The sequence below is a fragment of the Pinus tabuliformis genome, chromosome 3_2 (genome assembly GCF_031772625.1).
Source record: "Pinus tabuliformis cultivar Carrire ecotype Pingquan chromosome 3_2, CPIR1, whole genome shotgun sequence".
Classification (NCBI taxonomy): domain Eukaryota; kingdom Viridiplantae; phylum Streptophyta; class Pinopsida; order Pinales; family Pinaceae; genus Pinus; species Pinus tabuliformis.
Genome location: NC_142302.1, coordinates 1,237,430,593 through 1,237,446,223, shown reverse-complemented (window position 1 = coordinate 1,237,446,223; position 15,631 = coordinate 1,237,430,593). Strand labels below are relative to the sequence as shown.

Sequence of the window (15,631 nt, the reverse complement as noted above, 5' to 3'; positions counted from 1 at the left end):
AATCTAGGGCAATTAGAGTTAATGTGATTCTTCTTAGCATGATAATTATTTGCGAGGTATATTAACTTTTGCTTATTAGAACAATTTTCTCTTGATATCATTAATGTGTGTATTTCTTACTTCATCAAACAGTTACCAAAATACAAGAGATAAGAACACAAGATGTTGGCTTTCTGCCAAGGCCAAAACCTCTCCCTCTTGGAGAGGAAAACCTGCTCAAAATTCTTCTTATAGAGATTCCAATTGATGAATACCAAGACCATGACCCTTGACCTATCAAGCCACTCCAAGACCAAGACACCAATCCTCTTCTTACTATTGAGATCATCATCATCATTACTGCTTCACCGAGATCATCATTGTTGCACCATGACTGCTCCTTGAGATCACCACTGTGCCTTTACTGAGATCATCTTTGCACCTTCATCGAGATCACCATCATAACAACGAGGTCCATATTGAGATATGTATGTATATTGAGAGTATTCTTGTAGGATCACCGAGATCCTTATCATTACTGTTATACCGAGAGTGTGATCTTCTTCAGAACAAGAATGTCGAGACTAGGGAAAATTTTAAGAACCCCCCCTAAATTTATAAATATAATAAATGGGCGAATCTCCATGGTATATAGGAAAAATGGAAGGCGATTTTATCAATAATATAATATGTATATATAATTTTTTGGCGAATCTCTCACCAGGCATGGCGAATATTTTACTCAATTATAAAATCTTGTAAGATCTTGGCGAGTCTTTCACTAAATAATAAAACTTTGTAAAGTCCTAGTGAATCTTAGCATAGGCTACATGCTGGTTTAATTCCCCCATTTAAATAGGCTACATTCCAGGTGAATACCATGTGCCATTTTGGTGAATACCATGGGTCAATACCATGTGCCATTTTTGTTTTTATTAATTCTAATATTAGGGTTAATAATGGTTTTTTGCATGGTATTAATAACAATCTAGTCCATGGTATTTGTCCCATAGTATTTTGGCCATAGGTTTCACCTAAATATAACCCATTTTTTGAGTGTTCGTAAATATAAGGTGACTTATGGAGTAAATATAAAAAAATGTTTTATTTTTTTACCATACCTCTCGTTTATTTATATTTTTATTAATTTACGATACCTCTTTTACAAATATGGTATTTGGCCCATAGGATTCACTTAAATAAAACCTCTTTCTTGAGCCTTCATAAATAGAACGAGAGTTATGGACTAAATATAAAAAGAGGTTTTATTTATTTACGATACGTGTAGTTTATTTATATTTTTATTTATTTACCATAACTGAGTAAGTATAAAAAGACGTTTTATTTATTTACCATACCTCCACTTTACTTATATTTTTATTTGTTTACACCCTTACATGTATATAAGGTGACTTATGGAGTAAATATAAAAAACGTTTTATTTATTTACCATACCTCCACTTACACCCTTACATGTATATAAGGTGACTTATGGAGTAAATATAAAAAATGTTGTATTTATTTACCATACCTCTCATTTATTTATATTTTTATTAATTTACCATACCTCTTTTATAAATATGGTATTTGGCCCATAGGATTCACTTAAATAAAACCTATTCTTGAAAATGGGCGAATGGAAGGTTGTAAGTCCTCATTTCAAGGGCTAAATTTACCTTTTTTACCCTCTCCATTAAAATAAGGTGGGCTATTTGAGGTGATTTGTAAAAATGTACTATGATACAAAATATTCGCCCACTAAAAATTTAAAACCCCTTAATTTCGCCAAAAGGCGAACATTCGCCCCTAAAATTATCCTTGGTCGAGACTGTGTATACTGTTGTGGGATCATCATGATCCTTTTTCATCATAATTAGGCCGAGAGTATATTACTAAGAGATAACTGAGATAGTGACTGCGTTTTTGTATGTGTCATGACTGCGTTCAGCATTTCGAGACTGTAATTATGAGGAGGCCGAGACACACTTATCACTGTAATTTGCTTGCACCGATACACTGCACTCATCACCGAGATCCTATACCCTACTGTTCCATCCGAAATTCAGAGCTTCCTGCACCCATACGAAATTACAGAGAATCCGAGTTTTTTCGGTCTTTCTGTGGTGACCATAGCAGGGTATTTATAGTTGTTTGTCATCCATAATTAGCCGAAGTGTCAGTGTGAAGTGTTGTGTCTCCTTTTGCAAGTCGGCATGACTTCTTTTAATTCATTTGCAGGCCGATATCACTGTGTTCTACATCGTTTTTCTTGTTGCCTTCTTCAAGAGGATTGTGCTTGTCTTCGAGGGTTGGTCTAGACACTATGTTGACTCATATACAATACATATATGCTCAAGAAGAGCTCTTTAACATTTTCTTTGACTCTTTGACTTTCCTATAGCACTTCAACATGTGCTGGACCTATGTAATGAGCAAGAAACTCATTTTATAATTTACAAAAATAATATTTATTTTCTTTTACAAGTACAAAGATCAAAATTACATCTATGAAGACAGAACCTAGATACACTTACTTCAACACTTGGTTGTCTTCATATGATCCTTAAGTTTATGTCCTATTTACAATTGCTGATCTGAAAAGTCTTGAAGAAGAAATTTGCATTCTAAGTTATTGCAACAACATAGAACATTCAATTACAAAGTACATTTTGCTTTCTGCAAAATACATTTAATTTTTTGCAAAGTACATTCAGTTTTCTGTACAGAACTTTCAGGTTTATACAAAGAATTTTTAAATTTCTGCATAGAACTTTCAAATTTTAACACTGGTTGATGGGTTGTTGAATTATATTGTTGCTGATTATTCATTATTTTAAGCCAGTACTGTTGTTAGGGTTATACTCTTTGCATTTTGAAATTTTATTGTTTTACACAGAAAAGAGAAATCGTATTGAAGCCCTAGATATTGAAGGGAATCTAGGGCAAAAAAATTCCTTATTATTTAACAGGTTAAGGCACAAAAGGAGAGAAATCCTTCAAAGTTCAGAAGATCATTCGAGAGTCTGATCGCAATGGATCTTGGCAGCTAAGCACCTCAGAGGACCCATCATCAAAAGACGCTCTTGATGCATGCCGTTTAGAGGAAAATATGGAATCCCTTCCAAAGCATTCTCAAGTAGTGAATGGTTATGCTGCTCCTGTTTCTCCTCCACCTTGGGAAGTAGAAGGAAGAGTATCAGGATCTATTGCAGATAACTCTAATCAGCAAAATGCATGTATGCGAATGGTATCCAAAATATGTCATGACACAGCTATCAATCCTGGATTGAAGTCAAAACACAGAAAGTAAAATCGTCTAGCAAACTAGGGCATATGACTCTATGAACAGACAAGAAAAGGAATGGTGTGTTCTTTCATAAAGAGAATGGGTTGGATCCAACTCTTTGTTTCTCCATTAAATCTTAGGTTTAGATAGTCTCCGGCTCTGTTGTGGCTTCCACTCTTATTTTGAAATATCATGCTTACCAGTTGACTGGAAGAAAATATTTTTTTAACATACACACACATATATAACAAAATCTTTCAGCTCTAAGAAGGCCAATAGAACTATAAAAGCAGGCTAAAACAAAGGAAATGACAAAGACCAGAATGGTCTACAGTATAACAAGTTTTCTGCAAATTTATTATGCACTAACAGAATGATATACAGTAAATAATGAATTAGAAGCTTACATCCAAAGAAAGCTTCAACTTTTCAATCTCCTTCGCTTTAGACTCAGCAACCTTTTCAGCTTTATGGCAATTTTCTATTGCTATTAATGTATTTTTTGTTTCCTCCTCCTTCTGTAGTTTTATAAAATAAATAATGTTGTCAGAAAGAAAATTTCTCTTAAAACAAATGTTTAAACGTATTTAAAATACAATGTAAAATACATGCATGAAGAAATTTGCAGAAATAGACAACCTCAGCCTCTAGCTCCTCGACCCTGTGCAATGATGCCTGTTCTGTACGAGCACGAAGTTCTCGTTCCTGTTCCAACATCTCCATAAGCTGATATCTTAACTCAGCCATTTCCTGGGTCATGTCCTCCGCTTCTTCCTTTGCCTTCTTTTTCTCTTCTCTAAGTTCCTCCTGAAATACATTGATTGAATCAGAGTCAGATGGCCTTTCATTAAATACCAAGTTATTTAGTCTACTTCCGAGTAGATTTTTATATCAGCCTTTTATCATTACACCATTCATAAAAAAATTGTTAATAAAAACATAACGGTCATAAATGTAATACAAAGAGCTTCAGTTACTGCATGATTCAGACTTTCAATTGGGAAACTGTAGCCTGCAATTGACAAAGCTGCTGTGTCATGCTCCCAACATCTTCCTGAGATTTCTCCATATTCTTTACAGTCACCAGTTTTGAAAAGAAAAGCTCGAGGTCTTCATCACTTCTTGTACTACTACAAAGGCAAATTAAATATTACTGTCAACTCATGATTAGCATTAACAAGGGCATCTTCAAGATCAATACCTGTTACCAACCACCCAAGCTATTTACTTTTCTTGACAACCACTTCCCAGCTATGACATATTGAGCTAGTAATCAGTCCATAAAAGACAACAGTATCCAAGCTCATTCTTAATTAAAAGAGGTAAGAGAATGAAATAGCCTTCTCCATCAAAATATCCATATTATATCACGTGGAGAAACGTTAAATAAAGCACAAAATCTTTATTGACCATTCAAACCAGCCATGGCATGCATACAATGGTGCAGAAATTAAACACAAAAGAAAAGTGAATATATCTTAACAGAATGACCTGAATATCCAGAGATCAAATATCTCATCATAGAGAATTAAGAAAATACTATTCATAAAAGGCCAGTTATACTTGGTAAAAGACAAGAAACAAGCATTTTAATAGAGTACCAAGGCCTATCATTGATCCTACCTGGATTGTTTATCCAGTAACAATTGGTTCCGTCCTACAACTGCAACATTGTTATCACTTTCTAAACTACTGTCATGTTTCATTGCATTCTCTCTGCTCAGCCACTGATCAAAGTGTTCCTGAAGATAGTGACAAAAGTCTGCTATTTTCACCTCTGAATTTTCCAAGTATTTTTGAAACTGTAGACCTTTTTGGAGACAACATATCGTATGTTCGGCCTTCTCAAGTTGATCTTTAAGGTCTTTGACCAAAGCAACCTTCTGCTGCACCTCTTTAGCTGCTTGCTCAGAGTCATTCTTGGCAATGATACATCTCTGCTCTGACATCACCAATTCTTGTCTCATAATCTGCATTTCATGTTCAAATTTCATAGAATTTGTTGAAATATGTTCCTCCGACCAGTTCATGCAGTCCACTGTGTCCTGTAAAATATTATTCTTATCTTCTAACTCTTGCTTTAAACCTAAGCGGTCAGCTTCTGACTTTGCAAGCTCTTCCCTCAGATGATTGATTTTTTCATGCAATTTATCTGAACCTGCAAGCTTCATGTCAAGATTTAGGATATGCCCAGCAACTAGATTTGCTTCTGCATTCTTCACTTCTTTCTCCTCCTGGAAATGTCCTGCAGGAAGCCTATAAAAATGAGAAATGTTTGCTATGTTATGCAGAAAATTTGGGAAAAACAAATAGTAACAAAAAATTCCATGTTATCTTCAGGATAATCTGTGTTCATCAATTTTGCATTAACATTATGGGCCCACCATCTAGGATCATCTTCGGGATGAAAGTCAGTTTTAAGTGCACCACCAATCATCATAGCTGAATTCATGTCGGCCAGGAGACAAAACAGAGAGTAATAAACACAGTAACCTTCCTCTGTCCATCTAGATGATTACTATGATACTGGATAAAGTGTTACACTGTGAGTCTCTAGACAATCACAAAGTCTGAGACCACCTACTTATGAGTTGTAATCCTTATTTATTAATCATGTGTTCTCATGATCCACTGATGAGTTGTCAGTGAGATCTAGATCTAGAGGTGGTCAAATCCATGTATTATAAATTGATATCATGAGATCAATACTATGTATTCAGAATTGCTTAAAGCATTTTCTGCCAAATTCTTTCCTTGTGCTTGCTTATACTCTATTTCTTAACACGGTATCAGAGCTTCTTGAGTCTTAAGGGCCTGATGTCTCTATGGTAGTTATCCACAAGAGGTTAATTATGATTAGTGCTGAGTTGAAATTCAAAGTGAATCCATGGCAGTTTTTGCATATGGTATTTGATAACATAGATCTGTCTATTCTGGCTCTTAATTTGTCTTTGCCTTCCCCGTTCGGCCCTAAGTGTTTTACCATCCCTTCTCCATCCTCAGGGATTCCTCATTACAACCTGCATCCTTGGGACAAAAGGGACCTCTCTTTAGCTACTGTAGGAGGGTTGGGGGGTTTCCAGGAGCCTTCAATGCCTCGTAAGACTCGAGGTAGGAAATCAAATTTATCTAAGGCACAGCTAAAAGCAAAACTGGATATAGCCAATGGAAAACAATTATTTAGAGCAGCGCAACCCCCTGTTGTGGTCACGAAATGTTTGTTCTCTCCTTCAATTGCAGAGGGTTGGCTAGCACCCGTAAGAAGCTAGCTTTAAAAGAATTATTCAGAAACTACAGTCCTGACATTATCATGCTTCAAGAAACCCTTGGGAATGAAGAGATTGTGATGACTTCTCTTTGTAAACTGCTGTCGGACTGGTCTTTCATGACAGCCGATGCAAAGGGAAGATCCGAGGGCCTAACCCTGGGCTTTAGAGATAGTAGTATTAAGCTGTTAAATTCCTGGGGATCGGATCTGGTTTTGGGGGCTGAGGTTTATTCTTCAGAATTATGCACAGAGCTCTCCCTCCTCAACATCTACAGGTCGTGTCAGGACAGGGCCTCTTTCTGGAATGCCCTGTTCTCTAAATCTTTCATGAAATCCTCCAATTTGGTGGTGGGGGGATTTCAATTTTTCGTTGGGCATGTCTGAGACATGGGGGCCTTTGGCTCAAGCAGATCCCCTGGCTAATTTCTTTGTGAACAAACTCATGATGGGCAAGCTTATTGATGTAAATCTGATCAAATCCAGACCTACCTGGAGAAACAGGCACTCGGGTGAAGCAAGGGTGGCTAAGAGATTGGATCGTTTTTTTATGGAGGAGGACCTTGTTAATCAAATTCCCTTTTCTAGGCAGTGGGTTGGATCAGGAGGTGATTCAGACCACTTTCCTATCATCCTGGAGCTGAAAGGGACCAGTAGGAAGCCTAGTTCACCCTTTAAATTTAATCCTGCTTGGCTCAAAGATCTTAGCTACAACAATTTAGTCAAAGCCACTTGGAGGCCTCTAGACCATGATCAGGGTTCTTCTTTAGCTCAGATCTTTATGGAAAATCTTAAAAGAATGAAACAGGCAACAATCATTTGGGCAAAAGAAAAAAAGATTAGGGAAGAAGCTGAGTTAAAACGTATTGATGAAGCACTTGAATCCATGGAAAGCCTGGAGGGGGATGGATACGAGACAGAGGAGAAAAAGGAGAGGATAAAATAGTTGGAAACCTCAAAAAGAAAGATTCTTAATGACATAGAAGAACAGTGGAGGCTCAAAAGCAGAGCTATTTGGCTAGCTGTTGGGGACGAAAACTCTAAGTTTTTTCAAAATTATGCAAAGGGCAGGAAAAATATTAACACTATTTGGGAAATGAAACAGGCAGATGGGGGAACAGCAAAATATTTTGATGAGTTGGCGACTCTGGGAAGAGATCACTTTAAAGGCTTGTTTAGAGCCCCAGAAGAAGCTACAATTGCAGAAGTCATCTGGGTGGCTCAATTGTTCCCTAGATATGCAGAGGAGGAAGAGAATGATATGCTCATGGTTCCTGTTTCAAAAGGTGAAGTTGAAGGGGTAATTAAATCAATGCAGAAAGACAAGAGTCCAAAACCTGATGGTTGGACGGTTGAATTCTTTCAACACTTCTTTGAGCTTATAAGGGAAGAGCTTACTAGGGTGGTGGAGGAATCTAGGCTCAGAGGCTATGTTTATGAACCTTTCAACTCTACCTTTCTTGCTTTAATCCCTAAAACAGATGATCCTACAAATTTTGAGGACTTTAGGCCCATCTCACTCTGTAACTGTCTCTATAAAATTATTGCCAAAATCATTGCTATCCAACTGAAACCAATTCTTTCTAGAAATATTTCTAAGGAACAATTTGGTTTTCTTGATGGCAGACAAATCCATGAAGCCATAGGGGTTGCTCAGGAATCTATGCATGCATCAAGAGGAGCAAAAGAAAAGGTCTGATAGTTAAAATTGATCTCTCAAAGGCCTATGACAAAATCAGCTGGTTATATTTGCGCCTTTTGCTTACTCATTTGGGCTTCAGTATTGGCTTCATCAATTAGGTCATGGGATGCATATCAAATGTGAGTTTTGTTGTCCTTATCAATGGTGTTGCATCCCCTTTTTTCCACAGTCAGAGAGGGCTCAGACAGGGGTGCCCTCTGTCTCCACTACTCTTCTTACTTGCGGCAGAATGATTAAGTCAATTGATTCTTGTTGCTAAACGAAGAGGAGAAGTTAAAGGAATCAAAGTAGCAATAAATTTGTATATCACCCATCTCTTGTTTGTTGACGACATCCTTCTGTTCAGTGAAGGATCTAGAGGTGATATACAACAGCTGAAACATTCTCTTGATTTGTTTCTCAAAGCCACCGGGATGTGTATCAATGCTCAGAAATCCTCTATGTTAGTTTTTGTAGCATCAGATGTGTTCTAGCTATGAAACTTTGTGGAGGCTAGAACGAATGAGTTCTCCAAAACCCACAAATCGTTTCTAGAAATTCCACCAAGAAGTGTCTCAATTAGATTATTAACCAATTTTTAATTATTCCCTAAGTCTAAACTTAGGGAATATGGTTAATTAATCAGTATTAATTGAATGTGGTGAGAATCATCTAAATACTCACACGGATCGACAGGGAATTAATCTAGCCATCAATTATGTTTTAATCTTGGTCGTTGGTGCTCCAACAGAATATTATAAGAAGAAGTCGATGGGTAGATGGAGAACACACCAGTGCAGATACTCAGTTGCCCAGACAGATCGATTTTCTCAGTGGCTGACGTTCAGCAAGAGAAGATAGAGCCATAGGATGAGTTGCAGGGGAGAGAGAGAGGGCATCAACAGTACTTCGAGAGTGCGGGATAAATTCTAGAAGGACTAGCATGAGAGAGGACACAGTTCACCAAGGCACTGCGTAGTCACTGCACAGAGGATGACGCAGTGAGGCCAGTGTAAGGGAAGAGGGTCTGTTTCGAGGTCAGAGAATTGCTATGGAGAGTGATAAATTTAATGCTAAATTTCTCTCAGTGTTTCTTTCTTTATTTTTGTTGTCCAATATCTTGTACATGAATTACTGCTAAAGAATAATAAAGAAACCCTCATTTGTTGCACCAGTTTTCCCAAGTTGGGTTTTTCCAGGGACAATTGTCCAAAAATAACTGTGTTAATGTGCTTATATGTGTACTAGCATTTCTTTAATTTTCCTTGCATTTATTTTTCCGTAGTATTTAATTTGTGAAGGCTGCAGTGTATTTATTTCAATATTTATCGTAAGAAACTACAAATAGTTTGTTTAATTTATCTAACAAATAGAAGAGATAATATCAATTGCTGCAGTAGGATTCCATACTTCAGAATTTTCACATGGTATCAAAGCACAAATCGTAAGTCAGAGAGCTCAGTAGCAGAAGGGAAGAGAATTTTGAATCTCTGCAAAGGCGGCAGTTCGAAATCCTCAAGAGGCAGCGCAGTCCCTTGGGGCCAAGAGGGTCAATTTTTGAGGAAAAATTATTTCTCTGAGAGAGTCGACAGAGAATAAAATTTTCCAGATCGAAGATTACCAGAGGCAGAGGGAGTTGCAGCAATTTCCTTGCAGAGCAGATTTCCAGCTAGGACGCAGCATTTTGCAGCAGCAAAATCAGCGTTGAAAAGGAAAGGAGAAATAGCACAAAAAAGTCATGGATAGAATCAGCAATCAAGAAGCCTCAGAATTGTCTTCCAGATTGGAAGATGAATTTGCGTGCTTGTTAGGTTCAGCATCATCTGGTATCTGGTATATTGATAGTGGAGCTTCATCTCATATGATGAGAGTTAGAGAATATTTCTCTAGCTATCAGGAGGAGCAAATGGACTTCCAGATCACTATGGGGAACAGAACTAAATGTACTCCGATAGGGAGAGGCACCATAGAGTTTCAAACTGAAACAGGAACCAGCACCAGTGCTACTTGTTGATTTTGGGCAGCATCAGATGTGCTCCAGGCCTCAAATTTTGCAGGGAGGCTTGGGCACATGTATTCCAAAGAACCCAGAAAGTGTTTTGGGAAATTCCACCCAGAGACAATTTTATTAAAATAATTAATATTTTTTAATGGGACCCTAAGTCTAAACTTAGGAAATTAAAAATATTAATGGGTATTAATCTAATTGTGGGTGTAACTTCTAGAAGAAGACAAGGATCAAGCTAAAATGATCTTAGCCATTGATTAGCTTTTAATCTGGGTCGTTGAATGTCAACAAGAATATTATTTAAGAAAGCTTGAGGGTCATTTGGAAAACACACTGAGAGATCAAGAGATCGAATTTCTGAAGTGAGAAATTCTCAGGAGGAAGTTTTGATAGAGGAGATTTCTTGCAGTTGAGGGGCAGGGATAGCATCCGGAGAGAGAGATTTTCTCAGTTGGCGAATCATCAGCAAAGAGAGGCAGAGAGTAATCTAGCAGCCCAAACGCAGGGGCTGACGCATGGCCCCGCAGAGGCAGTGCTGAGGGTGAGAGAGAGTCTGAAATTTTTCTAGATAGAGTCAGTTTTAGAAGCCGAGTCGGGTTGTGAGACCAAGAGGCTGAGAGCAGAGACTCCGGGTAGCAAATCGATCAATGGGCTAGGTGACGCGATGCCTAGAGAGGTTGACGCAGGGACTATGTAAGGACTGCGCAGAGGCAACGTATGGGCCTTCTAGAGGCACCTCATCCAGTGTCTGGCTCAACCGAAATTTTTCTCAGTGATTGTGTGAGGTAATCTCACAAATCTTTCTGCCAATATTTCTCTCTTTGTAACTGAATAACCCGGGAGGTATTCAAAGATGTATTTAGAATTTGCTATTGCTTAATAATAATAAACCCTCGTAACTGTTGCACCGGTTTTCCGGCATTGGGTTTTTCCGAGGACATTTGTCCAAAAATAACAGTGTCAATTGTGTTGTATTTTCTTTCTTGCTCAGTCTCTTGTTTCCGCATAATATTTAATTAAGTGAAAGTTGTAGTGTATGTATTACGAATCACGATATTTGTTGTAGGAAACAGTAAGTAATTTGTTTAAACGAATTTAACAAATGGGAGTAATATCATCAGTTGTTGCAGTAGGGATTCCTATTGAGGAATTTTCACATGGAATCAGAGCTGCAGGTGGAACAAGAAGAGCAATGCCAGAGAACCCAACGCTGAGCAGAAGTGGGAGATCGAAAAGTTGCAAGAGGCAGCAGTTCGAAACCCCAAAGGGTTTGCGCAGTTCTTAGCCGGAGGGTTGAAAATTCGAGGTAGTCTCTCTCTAAGTGAATCGACGGAGAGAAGGGCTTCCAAATAGAATTTTTGTCGAGGCAGAGGAAGCAGCACTGAAGCCTCAGCGTGAGAGAGCTGGTGGGATACAAATTTTCAGCAGGCAGATTGTTGTGCTGAAAAACACCAGAAGAGAGAAGAGAAGCACCTTGAGGGAACTTTTCCTCAACAGACTTCCCGCCGAGAAGTCTGTTTTCTCATTGGCTGAGCAGCAACAGTGAGAAGTAGAGAGGAGACTTTCGACATTTTTGGCAAATATGGCAACCATTGGCTTGAGGGATCAGGTCAGATTGGACGAAGCATCCAACTACGTCATCAGGAAGGCTAGAATGTCATTCTTTCTAGATGAGCATGCCCTCAAGACTTATGTCGACAGCGTGGTGGTTGTCTCTGCAGATGCAGATCCACTGAAGAAGTACAGATCAGAAATGGCGAAGGCCAATAGGATGATCCTGGATGGAGTCAAGGATCACGTGGTGTGTCACGTTGCTAGTAGAGGGACTGCCAAGGAGATATGGGATGCCTTGGCCATGTTATATCAAGGATCTTCCGAGCAGCGGAAGATGTACTTGGAGCAGAAGTTGAGATCTGCTCAAATGCAGATAGGGTAGAGTGTGGATCCATTCCTCACAAAGCTGAAGGAAACTCGTGATGAGTTGTGTACTGCAGGGCATTCACCTTAGGATTCAGAGTTGGTTAGACTAGCCCTCAATTCTGTCTCAGATGAGTGGCAAGTTTTTGTCCAGACTATCTTGGCAGAGCAGCATTGCCGAATTGGAATGAAATGTGGGCAACTCTAAAACAAGAGGATCTAAGGAGAGACTTAGTCAGGGTCAAACTTGACGAAAGCAACAACAGCAGTGGGTCGAAGCCCAAGGAGGAGGAAGAGGATAATGCAGCCCTTGCATCGAAGGAACAGCAGGAGCAAGGGAGATGTAAGAAGGACGTCTCGAAGATCAAGTGTTTCAGCTGTGGTGAGATGGGTCACTATGCTACACAGTGTCCTCTCAGGAAGAAGGACAAGGATGAGAAACACGATCTGAAGGTTGCGCCCGCGAAGATCGAAGAGGAGTTCACCATGACAACCGAGATACCTCCAAGAGGGAGGTGAGTTGATTTGGAGTTGTAGTTTGAAAGAGCTACAGATGGGAAGGATCCTTGAGGAGTCCACCTCTCGGATCAATACCATGCTACGTGAGCCCAGATCAGTAGTGGCAGGATGGACTAGTGTCGGTTGGTGCCGAGGAGTGCCGAGGAGAATTGCAGTGGCTAGGAGCGCCAGAGAGTAGCGCAGAGCAAAGTTGATAGCAGTGCAGATGGCACAGAGAAGAGGTCAGCAGCGCAGTATATTCAGAGGGTCAGTGTAGAGACTAGCAACAGTCAGGCTTCAGCATTCACGTGGTATCATACTGAACACAATTAGTTCAGTAATTTTGGATGTTTTTCCGTTGCTCTCAGCAACAGTTTGTAGTGCAGTGGCAATGCTAGCAACACATATGCAGCACTTGAGAGGGAGTTGTAGTACGGATGCAGTATTGACAGTGGCAGTGTCAACGACAGTACAGTTGCAGTAGCAACGCAGTAGTTGGTGGACAACATGTCAGACATTGCTTCAGAGACAAAGCAGTATGTAACAGCATTTTGCTAGAGCACATTCCTCACTAAGGGGGAGTGTTGATTTGGGGTAGCATCGAATGTGCTCTAGGCCTCAAATTTTGCAGGGAGGCTTGGGCACATGTATTCCAAAGAACCCATAAAGTGTTTTGGGAAATTCCACCCAAAGACAATTTTATTAAAATAATTAATATTTTTTAATGGGACCCAAACTCTAAATTTAGGAAATTAAACATATTAATGGGTATTAATCTAATTGTGGGTGTAACTTCGAGAAGAAGACGAGGATCAAGCTAAAATGATCTTAGCCATTGATTAGCTTTTAATTTGGGCCATTGAATGTAATGAGAAGATTATCTAACGAAGCTTGATTGGAAAACACACCGAGATCAAGAGATCGAATTTCTGAAGTGAGAAGTTCTCAAGAGGAAGTCCTAATCGAGGAGATTTCTTGTAGTTGAGAGGCACGGATAGCATCTGGAGAGAGAGAGGTTTTCTCAGTGGGAGAATCATCAACAGAGAGGCAAAGAGTGATCCAGTAGCCCAGACGCAGAGGTTGACGCAGGGCCACATAGAGGCAGCGCAGAGGGTGAGAGAGAGTCTGAGACTTTGCTAGATAGAGTCAGTTTCAGAAGTCGGGAGCCGAGGTGTGAGACCGAGAGGCTGAGCGCAGAGACTTTGGGCAACAAATCGATCAGCACATTGGGTGAAGCAGTGCCTAGAGAGGTTGACGCAGGGAGTGCGTGAAGACTGCGTAGAGGCAGCGCAGGGCCTACCAGAGGCACCTCATCCAGTGTCCAGATCAGCTGGGATTTTTCTCAGTGATTGTGTGAGGTAATCTCACAAATCTTTTTGCCAGTATTTCTCTCTCTGTAACTGAATAACCTGAGAGGTATTCAGAGATGCATTCAGAATTTGCTACTGCTTAATAATAATAAACCCTCAGAATTGTGGCACCGATTTTCCCGCGTTGGGTTTTTCCCGAGACATTTGTCCAAAAATAACAGTGCCAATTGTATTGTATTTTCTTTCTTGTTCAGTCTCTTATTTCCGCATAACATTTAATTAAGTGAAGGTTGCAGTGTATGTATTACGATATTTTCCGTAGGAAACAAATAGTAATTTGTTTACAGAAATTTAACAAATAGGAGTAATATCATCAGTTGTTGCATTAGGGATCCCTGTTGAGGAATTTTCACACTACTAATGTACTGCATGTGCCAAGATTTGGTGTGAACCAAATTTTAGTGTCCCAATTGCAGGACAAGGGGTATGATGTACACTTTGTGGGGAAGAAAGTGTATGTCAAACACTCTAGCTGGAAGAAGGTGAGACAGATTGGAGCTAGAAGCAACAGGTTATACAGGTTGCAGATTGATTCTCCAATGGCACTGATAGGCAAGGACAATAGCAGTGGGAAGGAGCTGAACGAACTATGGCACAGGAGGATGGGACATTTACACCATGGAGCACTTAGGATGCTCAAAGAAACTGTGATAGGTGTTCCAGTTCTCAGTACTGAGCACAACGACATTTGTAGAGGTTGCGTACTTGGGAAGTACGCTAAGGCAGCATTTCCCAGAAGTGATAGCAGAGCAAAAGGCATGTTGGGATTGATACACTCAGATATTTGCGGCCCTATGTCCACCAAAGCTATTAGTGGAAGTGAATATTTTGTCACATTTATTGATGACCATTCCAGGAAGACCTGGATCTATTTTCTAAAGACCAAAGATGAGGTCTTTGATCGGTTCAGAGAGTTCAAGGCACTCGTAGAGAACACGACAGGGAAAAAGATCCAGGTGTTGCATTCAAATAATGGTGGAGAATACATTGATAAAGACTTCAAAGTTTTTGTGCACAAGAGGTCATCAAAAGAGAATGGATAGCTCCATACAACCCTCAGCAGAACAGAGTAGCGGAACGAAAGAACAGAACAATAGTTGGTGCTGCAAAGGCTATGTTATATGACCAAGATTTGCCTAGATTTCTATGGGCTAAGGCATGTAACACACTAGTGTACATTCACAACAGAACACCTTGTTGACTCTGTGCCAACGACCCCATAGTAGTACACCCATTTTTTCGCAAAAGGGATCTATCATGTTCGAGTGTTCGTGCCTTTCAGATTTCATGCCTTTCAGATTTCATCATTAGTCGACAGTTTCATAAAGATGTCAACCCATTCTGCATATGTATAATGTAAATAATCCTAGTATGACCACGTCTTTATGTAACAGCCTAGGTAAACCTATCTTTTTGTTGACGATTTCCATTCTATGAAGTTTTTTGTCTCACTGATTCGTTTGTGTCTCTAGACACAAATGATCAACAGAGTAGTTCCCTCCTCCCACACCCCAAAGCTACGGTGGATTTTGTCGTCAAGATCTTAAGCGAGTCCTAGCATTTTAGATCGAGTCTTTGTAAAAGTGACTTGGGAATAATTTTAGCTAATTGGCTAAATTATTTTATT

At 39.4% G+C, this 15,631-nt stretch overlaps 1 protein-coding gene across 1 annotated transcript in view; it reads right to left on the bottom strand.

The window, feature by feature from the left end:
• Positions 1–15,631, bottom strand: part of LOC149185216 (uncharacterized) — a 241,839-nt gene that overhangs the window by 66,653 nt on the left and 159,555 nt on the right. Inside the window, exons 6-9 of the mRNA XM_089415588.1 lie at positions 4,889–5,510; positions 4,257–4,395; positions 3,905–4,072; positions 3,673–3,783 (exon numbers count right to left, since the gene is read on the bottom strand). Coding sequence (XP_089271714.1) covers positions 3,673–3,783; positions 3,905–4,072; positions 4,257–4,395; positions 4,889–5,510 — 1,040 coding nt within the window. The remainder of the gene's footprint in view (positions 1–3,672; positions 3,784–3,904; positions 4,073–4,256; positions 4,396–4,888; positions 5,511–15,631) is intronic.